The following is a 19,419-nucleotide window of genomic DNA, read 5'->3' on the forward strand; positions in this document are numbered from 1 at the left end:
ATAATCCCTCATATCTCTCCCCTCCTTTTCATTCCCAGTACCACTATTCTAGTTGAGGCTTCAATTGCTGCAACAGCCTCCCCCAGTATACTGAATATTGAATTCAGCCTTTATACTGCTACCAGTTTAATCTTCCTAAACCACTGTGTTCATTTTATCATCCCTACTACAAGTCTTCACTGGCTCCTTCTGACCTACAGAATAAAGTCTCTCTAGTCAAGCCAGTAAAGGCACTTTAGTCTGGGCCTAGCTAAATTTAATCCCCACTAGTCCTCCACAGTATTACGGCCTCAAACAAATTCTGCATGATTCTGCCCCTGTTCCTATATTCACATCAGTCATTCCCCTAATCCTAGAAAAATCATCATTCTTCAAGATTTCAAATGGTTCCTCTCTTCTGGGAAGCCATCCCTGATGACTCCAACAAAAATGACTTCTCCCTCTTCAAAACTCTCAGAATGCCCAGTTTACATCTCATTTGTGGCACTTGTCACATACAGCCTTGTCCTTTCTAGAATAAGTTTGTAACAACTAAAATCACATCTTACCTATCCTGACATCCTCCACGTAAGCTAACTTAAGGGTTTATAGAGAACAGTGCTCAAATATATGTTCACTAGAGACTGGAAGTCATATATACTTTTTAGGTATCCTTCAATGAAGACAGTTAGTGTAATGGCACTGAAATCTATAAAACTCCAGGTCACCTGAAACTGTGAGCCTTAATTGTATATACTAAATGAAATGAGATTAGTTAACCCCCTGATTTGAGGGACTTTTAAAAAGTAAGTGCTATTATACTCTATAAAGCTTACAACAATGTACTAAAACATAGCTCATTAAAAATTGTAAAGAAAAAGATGACAATTGGGGTTATAAACATTTGTTTTAGGCAAGTTACCCTATACACTAATAAGACATAATGTAACTGGCAAAGTTCTATAATGAATAAACTGTTCAGTCTACAGTCTTTAACTTTACTTATCCAATCATGAACAAAGTTACTTTGTAGATGGCCTTAAATTATGTAGGCTATATTTTCTACTCAACTGTATCTGCAACTTCATGCACTCAAACTTCATTACAACATTTACTAATTACCACATGATGAATATTTCTCCTCTGCTGAAGATGATAGTTTTGAAGTGCTGGAGACATGAGAGTATTTGCAGATCAAGTGAGACCTCTTAATAACTCTTATTCAAAATACACCACAGTTTCATCTGAGCTCTTTTCATCATTTTCAAGTTAAATTTCCCTTTCAAAGAGGTGCACTAAATTGTATTACATAGATGCTGCTAAAGTTTTTGTTTCCACAAAACTGGAAGACATTTCTCAAAAATCAATTTTACTTTTGAAATCATTAAAGGAAAAAAAGGAATACCACCCAAGTTGCAGAACATCCAGAACTTTCTATTATCTGATCAAATTTTAATACAAAAGGTAAACCTTTGTGAACAGATGAATAGCACAGTTGTAAACTACCAACATATATTCTATTTCAGCTCAGCAGTTCCCCAGGGTTCTCTGCAGAGTGTGGCAAAGTGAACAGGCACAGAGCACTAGAGGACGGCCTGTGTGGCCTGAGCCAACAGTAAACTCCACCTTTAGTGTCCTCTTCAGGTGGTGCAGACTGGTGGAAAAGGAGAACAGTCATTAGCCAGGGATGAACTATCTGCCTCGTGGTCCCTCCGTACTCAGGGAGCCAATATGAATGTCACTCCTTTTTGTTGGCTGCATCTCCAACTCAAATGAAGTTACATCTCACATGGCTGCAGAGAGCCAAAGTCAGTGCCCTAGGTACAAACTGCCTGGAGCCAAAGTTACCCTTAAAAATCTCTTAAACAGTTGGTTACAGCCCAGCATTATAACCCCAATGTCACAGGTTTTGATCCCTGTACTGGCAAGCTGCAAAAAAAAAGAAAGGAAAAAAATCACCTAAACATGTGCCACTTTGGAGCTGTACATGCCATCTCTCGACACGCTAGCCCAGCAGGTGATTTTTTTCCTCTGGTGTGGAAGAAAAGGCAGCTGTGTCTCGGTTAGAGCATCGGCGGAAGTGGTTGGGGCCATGCTATCTGCAAACCACGTGTTGTTAGTAACCAGACTGGCAGTCAGCCCGATTAGATGCTCAAGAGGTAGGTAGCAGCTGATATCAACTGAGAGGACAGATTCTCCCATCCCACCCAAACCCCAGGGCGCATGCCCACTGAAGAGAGTGACAACCAGAATCACCTGTGATTTAAGTCATTTCTCCATTTTTTTCTATGTGCAGCCTAGAAAGGAGAAGAGTAAAAATGAAAGGTAGAAGATGTCTGCCTGCACCACCACCCCCTTTTTTTAAATGAGGGAAACAGTTTTCATGGAAGCCCAAACCAACAGACTTGTCTCCACCCTTCCGGCCAGATCTGGGTCACAGGACCCGCCTCAGTTGCACAGGAATCTGGGGAAGTGAGAATTTGCCTGGCCACGTTATCATTTCCCCGAGAAGTAGGGTTCTCTTAGTAAGGAAGCAGGGGAGAGTAGATGTTGGTAAAGAGCAAAGCCTGTCATGCCTGGATTAAGTTATATGTGCCGGACACAGAAAGAAATGGAGAAATAACTTTCTAACAGCACAGGTGATTCTGTCTGCCATTCTTCTCAGTGGGCCTTTGCCAACCTCCCCCACCTCCTTAAAGGACAACAGTTTATACCTAGTTGCTCAAGCCTCAAACCTAGAAGTTGTCCCTGATACTGCCTTTTCCCCACCTGCCACATCCAGTCAATCAGCAATCCTTCCGGCTCCTTCTCCACTGCCCACATCATTCGATTCCCCATCCCCAAATACACATGCACCTGACTATTAACCCTCTGCACTGCAACTGGAATAAAATCCGAACTCCTAACCATGGCCCAGAAGGTCCTAGGTCACTCCCACCCCCACCACCCATGGCCCTTCTAACCTCATCTTACACTGCTCTGCTCTCATTCCTTTTGTTTGGCTCTTACTGAATTTCTAGACTATACCAAGCTGCTTATGGCCTCAGAACAGGTGTCTTGGACACTGCCTGCAAAATGCTCTCCCTGCCGCTGGTTTCACCTCAACCTTTGGGTTTTAGATCAAGTGTCACCTCCTTGGTGAGGTTTGACTTGACCTCTCCTCCTTCCACACTAGCAGCCTTTCATCAGGTTCTTCCTTCTTAGCAATCACCAATCTCATGAATTCTCTTCTGTTTACTTGTTTACTGTCACTCTGTCTTACAATACCCATGAGGTCAGGCACCTTGAGGGTACTGTTCTACAGCAGCACCTAAGACAGTAGCCGGCACCTAATAGACTCAACTGTTTTTTGAGTGAACGAGCATATACGTACTCAGAGCATCTCATACAAATAGAATCATGTTACATGTGCTGCTTCACAACCACCTTTTACTTTTCACTGTGAAATGTCTTTCCAAGTCAATTAATATAATCTGAATCATTCTTTTTGATGGCTACAAAGCACATTTAACCAATGTATTTTACCAAACAGTAGCTGAGCATTTAGGCACTTTCCAATATCTCCCTATCACTGTTAAGTTTGTAATACATACTTTGTGTATCTTTGCACATATCCAATTTCATCTTTAAGATAATTTCCTGGAAGTGGAACTGCTGGGTCAACAAGAACAACTTCGGATACTACTATGGGTTAAATGTGTCCCCCAAAAGTTCCCATTTTGGACACTCGACCCCCATTATAACAGTGTTAAGATGGTGGGAAATCCAATTACTGTATCTGAAAAGTGGGGCCTTGAAGAGGTGCTCTCATGAATGGATTGATCCATTCATGCAGGAATGGGTGTGTGGTTCTGATGGCTTTAAATGGAGAGCAGAGGAGGAGGTTAGCTCTCAGCACATTCTCACCATGTGACACTGACTGCCATGGGACCCTGTAGAGTCAGCACCCAGAAGACCCTCACCAGATATGTTCCCCGGACTTTGGACTTCCCAGCCTACAAAATTGTAAGAAATAAGTTCCTTTCCTTTATAAGTACCCATTTCAGGTATTCTGTTATAAGCAATAGAAACGGACTAATGCAGACCCTGAAGTAGTTTTTTAAAATCATTCACTTCATGTACTCAAGTTAAAACGAAACAAAACACATAGTTTTTAAAAATAATTACTATACTTTAAGGTAAGTGGAATTGAATTCTTATAAGTGTATTTAGATATGATCTACTTAGGAAATCTAGTTCTGGCATCTAAATTCAAAGTTGACATCTGTGTAAAAAGTACTGTTAAATGCAGTGGGAACGAACAAAATAATATTCAAAGAATCCAACCAGGTGGAGACACCCCGTGAGCCTTTCCATCCCTCATTTTCTAAGGGTTGTACTGTTGATTGGCTGGTTTTAATAATGATTGGTGTTGAATTTTTATCAAATGTGTTTTCCATCCTGAACTTACTGGAAACCAGTAAGTTTGTTAATTATGTGGTTATTCTATTGATCGGGGGCGAAACATATTTTTTTAATGTTAAAACATCTGTGCATTCATGATATACACCTACTTCTAATAATTTCTTCTTTTCTCCTCACTACACACATACACACTTATTACTAATACTGGTGGATTATGTTTGCTAATTTTTAGCATTTTTGTATTTATACTAAAATCTGAGACTGATCAATAACTTTCTTCTCATGATTGTCTGTGTCCTGTTTTGGTATCAAGATCATATAAACCTCATAAAGTGTATCCGGGAGCTTTCTCTTTTCTCCTCTTCCTTGGACTTATTTATATAAGGATTACTTATTTTTTATAAATTTGATAAAACACATTAAATGTCAGGATCTGGAATGTCTTTTATAAATTAAGGATGACCTTTTTTTATACTACCAATTTAATTTCTTTAGTGATTCTTCTTAAGTAACTTTTGGTAATGCCTATTATTCTAAGAAGTTATCCATTTCATCTAAGTTTTCAAGTTTATTGACATCTTGCCATTCCTAACATATTCTTATTCTATTAAAGATCTCTACAAATCTGTTATTTCTACCTTAAATTCCAAATTTCAGTTATGCCTTCCCTTTTCTGACTAGAAGTTTGTTTATTGTATCAATCTTTTCAAAGAACCAGATTTATGTTTTACTGATCCTCCCTGTGGTTTGTTTTCTATTTTGTTCATTTCAGATTTGAAAGTTATTACTACCCACTTCTAGTTGCTTTGGACTTGTACTGTTGCTCTTCTGTCTAATTTGCTTTTCAGTCGTGTCTTATTATTATTATTTTTTACCTCCGCTTGCCCTCATACATTAGAAGCAGCTTGTCAATTACAAAAAAAAAAAGAAGAAGAAAAAAAAAAAAAACTCTGCTGGGCCTTTAGAGAGTGGAGGATTGAATTCTTTGATTAACTTAGAGAGAACTGACACCTCTGCGTTATTGAGTCTCCCCATCAGTGGGGATAACATCAGTCCTAATGTTAGTGATAATGCATTTAGTTTCTCCATCAAGCAGGATGCTGGCTTTGGGGCTGAGATTTATCATACTACCGAATACCTAGTTACCACTATTTTATTAGGTTTTATAAAAATTCTAAAACACATCGAGAATTTTTTCAAATGCTTTTTGAAATATGGAGACAATCATAAAGAATTTTCTCCCTAGAACTATTAGTAATTAATGTATTAATAGATCCTAATATCAAATCATCTTTGTATTCTTGGAATAAATCTCACTTGGTCACAAGATATTATTCCTCTAAGAAGCTTCTGAATTCTGTTTGCCAATATTTTATTTAGAATTTCATCTTAGTTATTTTAAGTGAGATTATTCTGTGCTTCTCTGTGTAATATTTGTTGAGTCTTGGTATTGTAATGCAAGATTCATAAAAAGAATGAGGGAATTTTTCTTTTTCTATGTGCTGAAATAGTTTCAACAGCACTAAAAGTATCCCTCTTTAAAGGGCTAGTAGGATTCCTCTCTGATGCAATCTGAACCACACAAAGGGATCGTCAAAAAGTTCACGGAAGTGAGAAAGGAGGCGCTCAGTTTCCCTAGGCGCAGGCTATAGGACACACTTCTGGGTTTCAAGCCACTCCTCCAGGTCTCAGGCCCTGCCTCTATGCCCTTCTCTAAAGGAGAATTACTGCTGCTGTTTGGACCTATTTTTGGGATATTGAGACGCAAGGGGCTGGCTTATGCAACTCCAGTGGCTGGGCTTGCTCAGTAAACTGGCGTTTATCCTTTGAACGACCTCCCACTAGGAGTGACAAAGAGCACAGAATATTCTTGAATGTATCTGGTGCATGTAATAGGATTTGACCCCTGAACATACTCACAAAAGAAACCAACTGAGCATGTGCAAGACTATGTTACATAGCAGGGAACCATCCCCTTAATTGAATGTTCATTTGATAGTATGAATATGCATTAGATAGCGAAACTATAAAAGCTGAATCTTGGCAGCAGATGGGGGCTGTTTCTCACTTTCCTGGGGCCAACCTGCACTTCACTGGCTGAGGTGTGTGTGCTTTCCTTTTGTCTTAAGCTTACTTTTAGCAGGTGGCTGCTCACTCTCTTGAGCCAGCCTGCACTGTCCTAAACTTTAAGTGTGTATTTCTTACTTTTGTATTAAACTTGGTGTGTTCCCTGCTCAGTCTCTTGCACTATGCCGCACTCTCTCTGTGGTCTATTTCTTATCTATTATATTAAACTTATTCTCACTTTCTACTATGACTCTGCCCTAGAATTCTTTCCTGAAGCTGAGTCAAGAAACTGGTAAGAGGACAGGGTGGGTTGACAACTGCTATCGGGCCTCCCAGACCCTTTCCTCCAATTTGTGTTATCTTTTAATTCAATTTTTCCACTAACTTTTTGAAGTAGCCTCACACATGTTTGTAGGGTAGTTATTTGACAACTTGCCTTTTTATACTGTATTTTCCTGGAAAATTGTCCATTTATTTCAGGTTCCTATCAAACTTGGATGTGCACAGACATCTAAAAGTTAAAGTGTTAATGAATGAACTCTAGGTTCTGCTTGACCAGTACAGTCATCCCACCCTAAATCTTCCTTGTCTCTCTAACTGGCAACACCATCCATCTAATTGCTAGAGACAGAAATCTAGGAGACAGGTTTAACTCTCTTTCCTTTACCTTTTTCTGTCTATCGGTAATTTATTAATTCTAGCTCCAGAACATATCTGGAATCCCTTCATTTCTCACCGTCTCTGCCACTACCCTCCTGCTTAGTCCCACCGCCCTGGACTCTACAGCCATCCAGCTGGACTCTTCCCCTCTAGTCTTCATTCCTCCAATCAGTTTTCAACATAGCAGCTGGGATGATTTCCTCAAAATATAAATCACATTTATATGTTATATATATTACTCTCGCCCCCAATGCCTTTGCTCAAAACCCATCAATAGTCTCCCTCAATCCTAGTGAAATTCAAACTTCTCATCATGGCCAAAGAGGCCTTAACTCATTGAGAGTCACCATAATCCCAACTTCATTTCAAATGGTTGTCCCCTTACATTCACTGTCACTGAAGAACTTTCTTGACTCCTTAAAGTTGTCAAGTTCTCCCCAGTTCAACCCTATTGTTTAAACTGTTCACAAGTGCACTACCTTCTTATCCTTGAGACCTCATCTTAAATGTCACTTCCTCAAAAAGGCTTTTGATGACCATCTGTCCTATCTGGAGCTGCCACTCGACACCATTGCTCTCTGCCAAAGCACTTAATAAACCTGTGATTATTTTACTTGTTTTTTTTCTGTCTTCCTTGAAGGAATTTATTTTTAATGGGGTTGAGGACATATCTGTGTGTTAACCATTGTAGCTCCACATTTAGTATTAATGCTTGATGTAGAGCAAGCGCGATTATAAATATCTATTGAATGAATAAATAAATGGTCCTGACCCAGAAGGAGAAGTTCTAGCACAGGAGAGGCTGAGAGAGGGGAGGGAGCGTGGCTGCAGGAATGTAACACGGACAGAGCAGTAGAGCATCACTTGGAGCTTGCTTCCCCCACCCCAGTTCCACTGACTGAACAACGCAGGCTTTGTACCTACCCAAGGGATGCAGAGGGGCTTTGGCTTTCCTCATCAAGGCTGAGTTGGATTAAGCCTAGAAGAAATTGGTCCACCTCTTTTTATTACATTCACATCAGGCAATTTCAAAACAGAAACATACGTCTATGGACATAGATATACCATGGAGTTATTTCACAGATCACTTGATATTAGATGAGGACGGCCAATGGCAACCCAGGACACCAACATGAGAGGTTAATATTTTCACTTGATTCTATTTTATGCATTGTCTCTGTCAATATTTCTGGTCCACAAAATATGTAGAGGTTATTTCATGACTACCATTCAAAGCACTGAATCTCTAACTCCTTGTAGCTCTATGCTAGCCAGATATGTGAAGCCATCGCTGACATAAAAACATGACCCAAAAACAGACACTGGACACTTGTGCGATCCTGACCAAGCTAACCAATCTCTCTAAGCCTCACAGGGCTGCTGATGTCAAGCATGCAGCCCAGAAGGTACGCGCTCAGTGTGAGCAAGAGCACGCCATCATCTCAGCTGCAGGCCAAGGCAGAACAAATGCAAATCCCTGAGGGGGGCATGTGTAGAAGAGACGGTTGTTCTCTGAGATATTCTAAATTCACACAGGGGCTTGTTACCAGAGGGAGATGAATGCAAATAATAATTGACATCCAACAATGTTAACTGAAGGGACTGTGTCTAAAATTTGGGGTTTAATCAAAAATAGACGAATTCTCCAGTTTTCAGAAGACTAGGAGATGTCATCTTTGCTAAAGCTTAATATAGTGCTGCATTACATCAGCAGTTCTCAAAGTGTGGGCTGGGGACCCCTATAGAACCTCAGGTCCTGTGAGGTCACATCTATTTTGGTAATAACTGTAATAACATTAAGGTGTCATTTGCTCTTTTCATCCTTACCCTTCCACAGATGTACAGTGGAATTTCCCAGAAGCGACATGACTCACAACGGATTAAACTCAGAAGCACGTATGAGAATCCAGTTGTCTTCTATTAAGCCAGACATTAGAGTCTTGCAGAAACATAAACCAATGCTACTTTTCTCAAGTTTCTTATTTTGAACGCCAGTTATTTTTCATAAAAATCCGTTATATCAATATGTAAAGGTATATGCTATTTTAAAATAAATATACTTTAAAAATCTCATTCTCAAATTTTAGTATGGAAAATATTCACATAAGCAAAAGCTCTTTTGGGATCCTCAAATGTTAAGCATGTAAAGAGGCTCTGAGTCCAAGAACAACCAACCATGGGCTTTCAGTGAAGATGTTCTAAAAGGGTATCGCCTTTAATCACGTATAATGCCGCATGGAGGGAGATGAGTGTGTGAAAGGATTTTGAAAATGGTCCATTCTGTCATTATGATTAATTCTGTTACCTGGAGTAAATAGTAGGATGGATAAATCAGATTTTAAAATAATCTTTCTTGCTCTGAAATGTATGGCATGATCAGATTAATATCCTTCCTAAAACCATCTGCCTTAGATTTCTGTGACAGCAGCTGATTCTCGATTGGCAGATAAAGCTTTAGCTATTATAAATTTCTACAGGAATTCCTTTTGATCATTCAAGCAGGAAGAGAACATAAGCATTTTTCCTAGGGCAGAAGCAGAGGAGTAAGAGATTTCGCCCAGCCCCAGGCTCCAAAGGATGGAAAGATGGGACCATGTTCCAAAGGGACAGAAGCACCAGCCTGATTAATTACACTGAAGGGAACTGCAGCAGGATAAGCCTACATGCTGCTTAAAAAATTGTGTGTGTATGCAGCTGACCCTTGAACAACCCGGGCTTGAACTGTGTGGCTCCACTTATGCATGGATTTTTATCAATAAACATACAGTACAGTACCATAAATGTGTTTTCTCTTCCTTATAATTTTCTTAACATTTTTCCTAGCTTACTTTATTGTAAGAATACAGTTTATAATACATATAACATACAAAATATGTGTTAATCGACTGTTTATATTATGGTTTAGGCATCTGGTCAAGAGTAGGCTGTTAGTAGTTAAGTTTTGGGGGAGTCAAAAGTTATACTCAGATTTGCAACTGCTCAGGAGTGGATGCCCCAATCCCACATTGTTCAAGGGTCAACTGTGTGTGTGTGTGTGTACATATATACGTAATATAGAGAATATATTCTATCAAGAACATGATTTCTGTATAGCCAAAAATCAACTATATACTCAAAAGCCTATTTTTCTCAAAATCTAATCATTTTAATTTTTTTAAATATTGCTTAAAAAATAAAATAATTTGGACCAAAAACAGAGTTGGGTGATCCTGTCATGCCTTTCAAAATTTACACTTCTTGATTGATGTCATTAGCCACACTCTGTTCTCAGGGAGGTGTCATGGAAGTGGCTGGTTTCAAAGACACAGTTGAATATTCAGCTACTCACGTGAGTTTTATCAACACCAACCACCCATGCGCTAGCAAAAGCATTACCTCATGTGTCAACTGAGACACTTCTAGAAACAATACTTTTAAAAGTACCTCTGCATTTGCACATCACAGAATGATTTCAGATCAGCAGACTGTTTTTCCCAAAATTCCTAAAATCAAACAAAAGGTTTAAGTAGCTCGCAGTTATTCTTCTCTAGAAAAGATCCTCTTAAATCACAGAGAATGTCTGAACAAAAAGAACTTACCAGAACATCCTTCTCAAGGTGTCTGAGAGCCCAAATATCTTTCTCAAGATTGCTCAACTCTTGAAGAACAAAACTGTGAAACTGCTCTAGTTTACGGAGCCTGAGAAATGTCAAAGCAACAAATTTCACTGGGACTGTTTGGATGTGACCAAAGACATTCTTAACGAGTCCTCTTACTACAAGAATACTTTGTAATTCCCAGACACTTTTTGCTTTAAGAACACGTAGTTATCTCCCTTCTCTTCTTTTCCCTCCCTGCCCACTCATCCCCATGCTCAGGAGCCTAACTATGCAAAGCCCAGAAGCAGCTGCTAGTTCAATGTTATTCTCAGGACAGCACAGGCCAGATGACTCCAGGGGACAGGAGACTGGGAGGCCCCCCTTTCTCTTGCCTTCAGCTGGTCCTGCAAGGTGCATCAGGAATGAGCTAATACACAATCTTCCCCCTCTACATTTCAGCCCTAAAATTTCCAGCAGTCGCTGTTCTGTGTCTAACCACCATATAAATCTACCTCTTTGCTTGCTCACTATTTCTCTTCTCCCTCAGGCTGAGCTGCTTCTCACGCTCTCACACCTAGCCCAGGCCTGGCACTGCGTGCTGCTCAGGCCATGAGCCGAACGATGCGTAGAAGATGAGAGGAGGCCCGAGCGATCCTCAACTCCAAAGGGCTTGTTTTGACATTCAAATGCCATCGCATAAATACGAGAGCTTTTAAAATATTGTAAATTTCTCTGCAAATAATGTGTTCTACCCTAAGAACCCTTCTACCTCTGTTAAACAAAACTGCTCTCCATCTCTTCCTTTCCCTCCTTCATTTACAGCCCTTCTCTCCAGTAAGGAACAATCTCTATACTCACCTCCTCTGTTCCGTTCAAATCTTTGGTTCCAAAATCTCATTCAAGAAGTACCTGGACTGTAAAAGCCCTGGATCGACTCTGCTCGCTACACAAGCCCATCCCCCACACCCTTTCCCATTTTCACATCCTCGGAAATCTTGGCACCTCTGTCCTTCTTGCTACCTGGTCATAAGTGTGTGCGTGTGCGCGTGCAAATGTGTGTGTAGTGTTTTCTCATCATGGTGAAATATACACACAATTTACCCTTTTAACCATTTTTAAGTGTACAGTTCAGTGGCATTAACCACAGCCACTTCCATTTCCAGAACGGTCCTTCATTTCAAACAGAAACTCTGTACCCGCTGAACAATAACTCCCTTTCCCCCCCAACCTCTCGCAGCCCCTACTGTACTGTCTCTATGAATTCAACTATTCTAGATACTCATATAAGTGGAATCGTACAATATTTGTCCCTTTGAGTCTGGCTCTTTCCCTCAGCAGAACATTTTCAATGTTCATCCATGCTGCAGCCCGTGTCAGAATCTAATTCCTTTTTAAGTCTGAGTAACATTCCACTGTATGGTTATAACACATTTCATTTATCCAGCATCTTCTACATACCCATCCATGTTTGCTCTGTCTTCACAACTCGGTTATACATTTTTAAAAAAACACAGTATTTTAGGATCATACAATGGTAGACATAAAGAGGCTTAAGGATGGCATTTAGCTCAGCCCCTCATCATGCTGATGAGGAACCAGAAACCCAGAAGGGTTGAGTGATGCATCAAACCTCCCATCTGCTCAGGCTTCAACTCCTCCAGGCCTCAGAGCAGTGTCATGAAATAAATCTCTGTGAGTGATCATATGCCCACGAACTTGTGTTTGAAATTCAATACTGTCGTCTCTCGGTATCCTCAGGGACTGGTTCCAGGACCCTTGAGAATACCAAAATCTGAGGATGCTCAAATTCCTGATACAAAATGGTGTAGAATTTGCCTATAACCTATGCACATCCTCCCTGTACTTTAAATCATCTCTAGACTACTTATAATACCTAATACTATAGTAAATGCTATGTAAATAGTTGTTATATGTGTTAGGTTTTATTCATATTATTTTTTGTTGTTGTATTATTATTTGTATTTTTTTCCCCAAATATTTTCAATCTGTCGTTGGTTGACTTCAAGGATGTGGAACCCACGGATACACACAGCCCACTGTACTTACCTGCACAGGTGTATCTGGTTTAAAAGTTTTATTAGGCAATCTGGTGTTTCCTTTGCATTTTCTGAAGAAACTGGACTCTTTCTGTACTTAAGCTAAAACATAACAACAATAAAAAAAATCACATTTAGGTTAAACAACTTCATAAGTTGAATACATACCTTGTATTAAAAAGGTGCTACCAGTACACAGTAATATTCATAGCACAGTTTTTTAGTAGTAATGTTTGCTAAGTCACCATCTTACACACCTTTCAGGTATTCCCTCAGGTTGGTACCAATAAAGAACAAAGTAAGATACAAAAACTTATATTTGTGCTATCATACATAGTATAAATATTGAATACTACAAACAAATTTCCACTCTAAATCGACTTACGTTGGTATTACAGAAAATAAGATAAGACTTTGCAGATACTCTAAGTTAAATGAATGTTGGTTAGGGTAAGATACTTTTCTCAAATGAACTAATAAATAAGTCATTAGAGAATTATAACAGAACAAGAAAGGAAAGGACTGAAATGGCTCCAATGTTCATCATTTAGACAAGGTTTTGCAACAGCCTGTATGAGCAGTGTCTCAAAGCCTCGCTACCGCTCATCTGTCATCCACCTGCTGACTACCTGTATCTTCCAGATTCCTCTCTTGTCCACACCATTTCCTCTCCCTGCTCCTTGTTTCAGTCATAGCTTTCTGGTTGTCTGAGAAAGCTACTAATGAAACCAACTATGAGTCTGATTTCCAGTAAGTCCATCTGGTCCCACTGGAGCAAATGGACACACAATAGCTGTCTTATAAACACAAACTACAGTTCGCAAAGGCACTAAAATCAGTGAGCACAGCTAAGGCAAGGACTCCTCCCAAAGGCTCAGAAGCACCTTCACATCTTAAGGATAACAACAGTATTGATGAATAAAATGAACTTGTTACTTTAAACTCATAAGGAGCTAGTTTTTCTTTTTTTAATTGTATATATTCAAGGTATATACGTTTTGATATAAATATACAATGTGAAGTAATTATCACAATCAAACTAACATATCCAGCACCTCACATAGTTACCTGTGTGTGTGCATGTGTCTGATAAGAACACTTAGGATCTACTCTCAGCAAATTGCAAGTATGCATTACTATTAACTATAGTCACCATGCTATACATTAGGTCTCCAGAACTCATTCATCTTACAACTCAAAGATTTGTGCACTTGGACCAATATCTCCCCATTTCCCCTACTCCCCCCAACCCCTGGTAACCACCCTTCTATTCTCTGTTTCTGAGTTCAACTTTTTTAGATTCTACATCCAAATGAGATCATGCGGTATTTGTCTGGCTTATTTCACCTAGAACAAGAAAGCTTTTCCTTTTTGATAAGACTATTACCTCGTAATTTTTCAGTTCTCTAGTGAAGTTCTCAAAAAGTGTAATAATGGTAGAAGCATCCAAGGTCTCTGGCGTGGCTTCGAGGGATGAAGCAGAAATGCCTTTTGAACAACAGAGATAAAACATTAAGTAAAACAAAGTACTCAAAGTGGATGTGCTCAGTCTATCAGCTGCCCAGAGGATGGGACAATAGGTTAGAAGCACAAATACGATCCACAGGAGACCCACTGGCTGCCCATCTGGACCCCTCAGCATGGCGGGCTCTGTCCATGACCATACAAGGACAGCCCTCTCAAGGCCAGGTGGCAGGTCCCTCATGCTGCTTCCCACCAAGCGTGGCTCTCTGGCAAGTGCTCATTTCATCCAAACCTTCCCAGCACTTTACATCTGAGTAACTGATATTATGTCTAAGACACAGGCTGAGCTGTTGTAAGAGGTTTGAAGGAGGACCTAATGGTTAGGGCAATTCGATGGGGGCAACCTGCTGTAACAGCTTCTGGGAACCAGTCTTCCAAGGGTTTACGAGGGGGTCTGGCATAATCCCACGGGATGTGCATGCAGTAACTCATTTATTTCTCACAAAAATCATGCGAGATAAGTACCATTACAATCCACATTTAACAGAGAGGTCACAAAACTTGCACAAGCTTACACCAGCAGCTCCAGGATTTGAACCCAGGTTATCTGGAAACACTGCTTCCAAATTTGCCTTTTTGGGGCCCTTCATTTCAAAATATGTGGTACCACTCATTCAGAAAGCCTGCCCCACACATGGGCACATCATTTTCCTTGATTTGTATAGATTATATATTTCTAACATAAAAATTTAGTTAATAACTAGCCACTAAAGCAGAGACCTATAACTTTAAGAATGCTCAGCCCCTGAAAATTGCCAAGAAGAAGAGATAAGGGTGGAAATCAAAATGCTAGAAGAGACAGTGCTTGCTTTTATCTATATTTCTGCAACAATGTACTCGTCTCTGAAAGGACAGAATGCTTAGTGTTTAGTCTTCTGCAGCTACTAAAATGTTGGTGACCCATTTCTCACGCTCCTATTTGAACAGCTGGCTGGGTGCAATATGTTAGCTGCCAAGTCTATGTCTTCTGTTACTAAGGAAAGGGATCCTGAAGCATCAAGATAACCTCGATTGTCTCCACTCAGCAAAACTCCTGTCTGGTATGTCTAAAAGCAAACACAGCACACTGATAACCCCAGACACATACCTTTTGTCTCAAATGTATTTTGCCTTCTTTTCACCAGTTAATATCTAACCTTGACAAGCAGAAAGTGGAACTTGTCCCCTGCCTGTTACTAATTACTTATCATTTGGTGCATCGACTAAGCACAGCCCAAGTATCAAAGCATTAAGTCTACTGATGCCTGAAAGAGGACACACGGGAACAGGCATCCCTTTGATGAGCTCAGTTACATTGAGGAACGCTCTGCTTAGCAAGGTACAGACAGACTCTTTAAGCAGAGCGTTCCTAAATAAAGCAGTGATGATGGGCATAGAAAACAACAACTCCGAGGTTCTGGGCTAAAGGTTTCCAGGCAGAAGGGTCTTCGGAAGCTCCTCAGATCCCACGCCCCCAAATGCGCCACCTGCTGGTGACACTGGGGCTGCAGCACCATGCTGAGGGTTCCCTCGCAGAGGCCATCTTGGAGCCTCACTAGCTCAAGTGGCTTTGAGAGCCTCAGGGTATGAGACCCAAACACAGATCGTCATGTCAATCTAGCATATCACTTCATATTTTCTGTTCTAGTGTTCACTTTCACCCAAACGTCCTCTCGCGATGTAGGCCTCCCCAGTCCTATCAACGGCACCGCCGCGGTCAACAGAGCCCTAGTGTGCGCTCGGCTCCTGCATGTCCTCACAGCCACGGCTCCTCCATCACCAAGGCCTGAGGTCCTGCCTGTGGAATGACTCCTTCCCTCCCTCTGCATTCCCACACGCGGCCCTGCCCAAGGCCAGCTCCCTGGAAGGTCTCTTTGGTTTCACATCTTCAACTGTCACCTCCCAAATCTCTCTCGTCTGAGCTCTCTCAAGCGGCAAACTTGTCTTCCCAGCTGACGACTCAACCTCTCCATCTCCAAACCCATCCACTCCAGTTCCTCCCACCTAAACCACTTTCTTCCTACCACACCCCTTGTGTGTGACCAGACCTTCCCCCCCACCCTTTCTTCACACATCTAAAAATTCTGGAATCCAGTTTCACTGCTGCACTCCATGAATATCTGGATGTTACTACGTACTGGGAGCTGTGCCATGTGTTTGGCAGACAGTGGAGAGACAGAGGCCAGTGTCCCCTCTTCGCTCTGTTCCTCTGGTCTCCTTGTGGTTCCTCAGACAGCGCAGGCACATTCTAACCTCAAGGCCTTTGCAGCTGGCGTTCCTCTGACTTGCCCCGTACAACTGCACTGGGGCTTTCTCTGGCGTCCAACCCACAATTTCAATACAGCCCCCAACTTTTACCTTCTCTGCTGGATTTTTTTTTCTTTTATGACAATATAACATACTACATGTTTTACTTTTCTCATGTATTATCTGTCTCCTCCACCAGAAGGTAAGCTCCAGTAAGGGCAAGAATTTTGTTTGCTTTGTTCACTACAACATCCCTGACACCTAGAAAAGTGCCTGGCACATAATAGGCACTCGATAAACATTCCTTGAATGAATGAATGAAAGCTGCAGAATAGCCAAGCTTTTACGAATGAGATACCTGATATGACCAAAGAGGGTCTCAGTAAAATAAATAAGAATTTATTCTACTTCTCTTATACTAGTGTTAAGGGTAGAGGAAGAGAAACACCACGAATTTTGGAGCTCCAAATACCCACTACATAAAATAAACAGAAATGCATAAGTTTAGGATTTGAAGATCTGCTAAAACTACTTCTTGCAGAGGGCTGTAGATATACTAATTTTTAGAAATAGCACCACAGTAAGATATGACAGGTGCAAACTTCAATGTGACAGAAGGAAAAGAAAAAGAATTTTGCTGTTAAAATTATACAAAATAGAGAGTAGTCAGGGTTAAAATAATTCATATTCTGCAGTATAATAGAAGACATATCTTTCAGAAAAATTAATAACCCAGACTTAAAATCCAACTTCGATTATTTTTATTAAAAGAAAAAATAAAAAAGGAAATAGCAAAACAAGAGAAGTGAGAAGTACCAATTGAGAGAGAAAAGACCGATCTCAAAGCAGGAAAGACTAAACTAGTAATATATAAATAAAGTGATATTTGAATGATGAACTTAACGGGACACCCTAGCTGGTTTGCTATTACAGCATTTTCATAAACTGGTAACTTCATCAGAGATCACATTCCCACTCTGCAGAACTTGGAAAAGAAAGAGCCCAAATCCAGCCTCTGTGTAATGAAAAATGAAAGGCATAAGAAATGCTCTCAATTGTGAGAGGTACCTTCCAGGAGCCAGTATCTCTTCCCATTGCACTTAGACTTAGGTGTGTTCATTTTTTTTTTTTCTTTTAATGTTTGCATGGATACTTTCTAGGGGGATGCATTGTTTCAAGGGCAAAAGATTTTTAAAAATCAAGGCAAGAACCCACGTGCACCTCCATCCTCTTCCAGCCTCAAAGCAAACAGCACTAGTGTTTCAGTCTCTCATGGTGTCTATACCCAAAGAAACCACTTAGGATTCCAGCTACCTTCAGTTAGGGCTGATGAACAACCACTGCATTTCCTTCCTTCCTGCTTGTTCTGGCCCTTCTGGAACTTTTTTTTCTTTCTTCCTGATGGTATATTTGTAGCAACAGCCCAAAACACAGCCTTGAATTTGGATTTATCATGTCCAGGCACCACCCGTGGTACAGCAGGGCACCTGTCTGCACAGACATGGGTAATATCCAACAGAGGGAGGAATCCAGGAATCATGGCGTAAATAACCTAAGCAGCCCCTGATTAAGCCACTTGGAATTTGTGAACCTTCCAACAAGGGATCCTCCAGATGGATGACTTCAGGGATGTGAAAACAGCTGAAGTGGTAATGCTGGTAAAGCACTTTACCTGTACCAAAGGTGTGGCTCTCCGAGGAGCCAGCGCTCTGCCATGAAAGGCTGCAAGTCCCAAGTGATGGCTTCAGCTCAGTTTTGTTGCCGTGGAAACCGTATGCTTCTTTTCGCTGGCACTTTTCAACATCCGCATAAAAGGGTTAAAACTGTACACACAAAACACTTCAAAAATGAACACGAGCAGAGCAAACTGTGGCTGGGAGATTTCAGAAGAACGCTAACTCCTTGTGTTTGCTGGTGCTGGAAGAGGGGGTGTGTGCTCGCTCTCCCCAGGATAAAAACTGAGGACTCCTGCAATCCGGGAAGTTTCCCAACTTATTTCGGCTGGCCTACGGGGCCCACGTGTTAGTCAATGTAGTTTGGTGTCCATGTTTCATTTTTTATTCTAGAACAGAACCAACTCTATGGGTAACAGCCACGTTCCACTAAGTTAAGGCATTTTTTAAATCTTACACTGAAGTGACACCCTGTGGCCTAGAGTGATAAAGGCTCACAGTCTTCACTGGGCAAGAATACAGTCTTCTTTACCTAAAGATCCTCAGTGTGACACTGACAGCACTTTCCCACTAACGATTCCTTTATTTATTCTTCCAATGTTTACTAAGTGCTGAGAATATAAAAAACTAAAGACAATCTTTACCATAGAATTGTTTAGTCGGATGCAGATTACTGAAATGTCTTGCATGAATTAAATGCATTTAAAAATCTGCAAGTTAACTGAAAATAAATATATATTTGAGACTAGGTATAAATGCTTATTCAAATATGGAATCATGCAAAGGTTCATCATTAAATGTTGGGTTTTGTAAGTTTCCTACTGCATTTCCTCAGCACATACTCACTGAATGCCTCCCCATGCCAGGCACTGAACTAGGTGCACACAGCACCTGAGGGAATGCAGACGCTCTCTGCCTCACTCCCTCCCTGTTCTGGAGGCCTCTCCATCAAGGCAGATGAGGGTAAAAGGCAAAATCATAAATAAAATTATCCTGCTTGCTTACTGTTCTGGAAACGTGGCACACCAAAAGTTCCAGGATAGACATTAAAACACAAGATGACATTGGATTGAGGCTGCTGTAAAGAATCAGCAGGGGACTTGAGATGTTTCAAAAGCTACTGCTTTTTCTGAAGAAAATTACCTGGGCATCCCCTTTAGGGGAAAGCATAGCTGCCTTTGCCCGCGGGGCTGAAAAATCCAGTACCTGATGCAATGACACAAAAAATGTAGTATTCGATTGTAATAGGTA

General features: G+C 40.7%; 1 protein-coding gene across 1 annotated transcript in view; it reads right to left on the reverse strand.

Annotated features, from left to right (window-relative positions):
* Positions 1 to 1,938: 1,938 nt before the first annotated feature.
* SYCP2L (synaptonemal complex protein 2 like) overlaps positions 1,939 to 19,419 on the reverse strand; it is a 77,480-nt gene continuing 59,999 nt past the window's right edge. Inside the window, exons 22-28 of the mRNA XM_063098206.1 lie at positions 15,276 to 15,315; positions 14,614 to 14,663; positions 14,133 to 14,233; positions 12,756 to 12,847; positions 10,689 to 10,788; positions 10,534 to 10,592; positions 1,939 to 2,209 (exon numbers count right to left, since the gene is read on the reverse strand). Coding sequence (XP_062954276.1) covers positions 1,939 to 2,209; positions 10,534 to 10,592; positions 10,689 to 10,788; positions 12,756 to 12,847; positions 14,133 to 14,233; positions 14,614 to 14,663; positions 15,276 to 15,315 — 713 coding nt within the window. The remainder of the gene's footprint in view (positions 2,210 to 10,533; positions 10,593 to 10,688; positions 10,789 to 12,755; positions 12,848 to 14,132; positions 14,234 to 14,613; positions 14,664 to 15,275; positions 15,316 to 19,419) is intronic.

The sequence above is a fragment of the Cynocephalus volans genome, chromosome 5 (assembly GCF_027409185.1).
Source record: "Cynocephalus volans isolate mCynVol1 chromosome 5, mCynVol1.pri, whole genome shotgun sequence".
Lineage (NCBI taxonomy): Eukaryota > Metazoa > Chordata > Mammalia > Dermoptera > Cynocephalidae > Cynocephalus > Cynocephalus volans.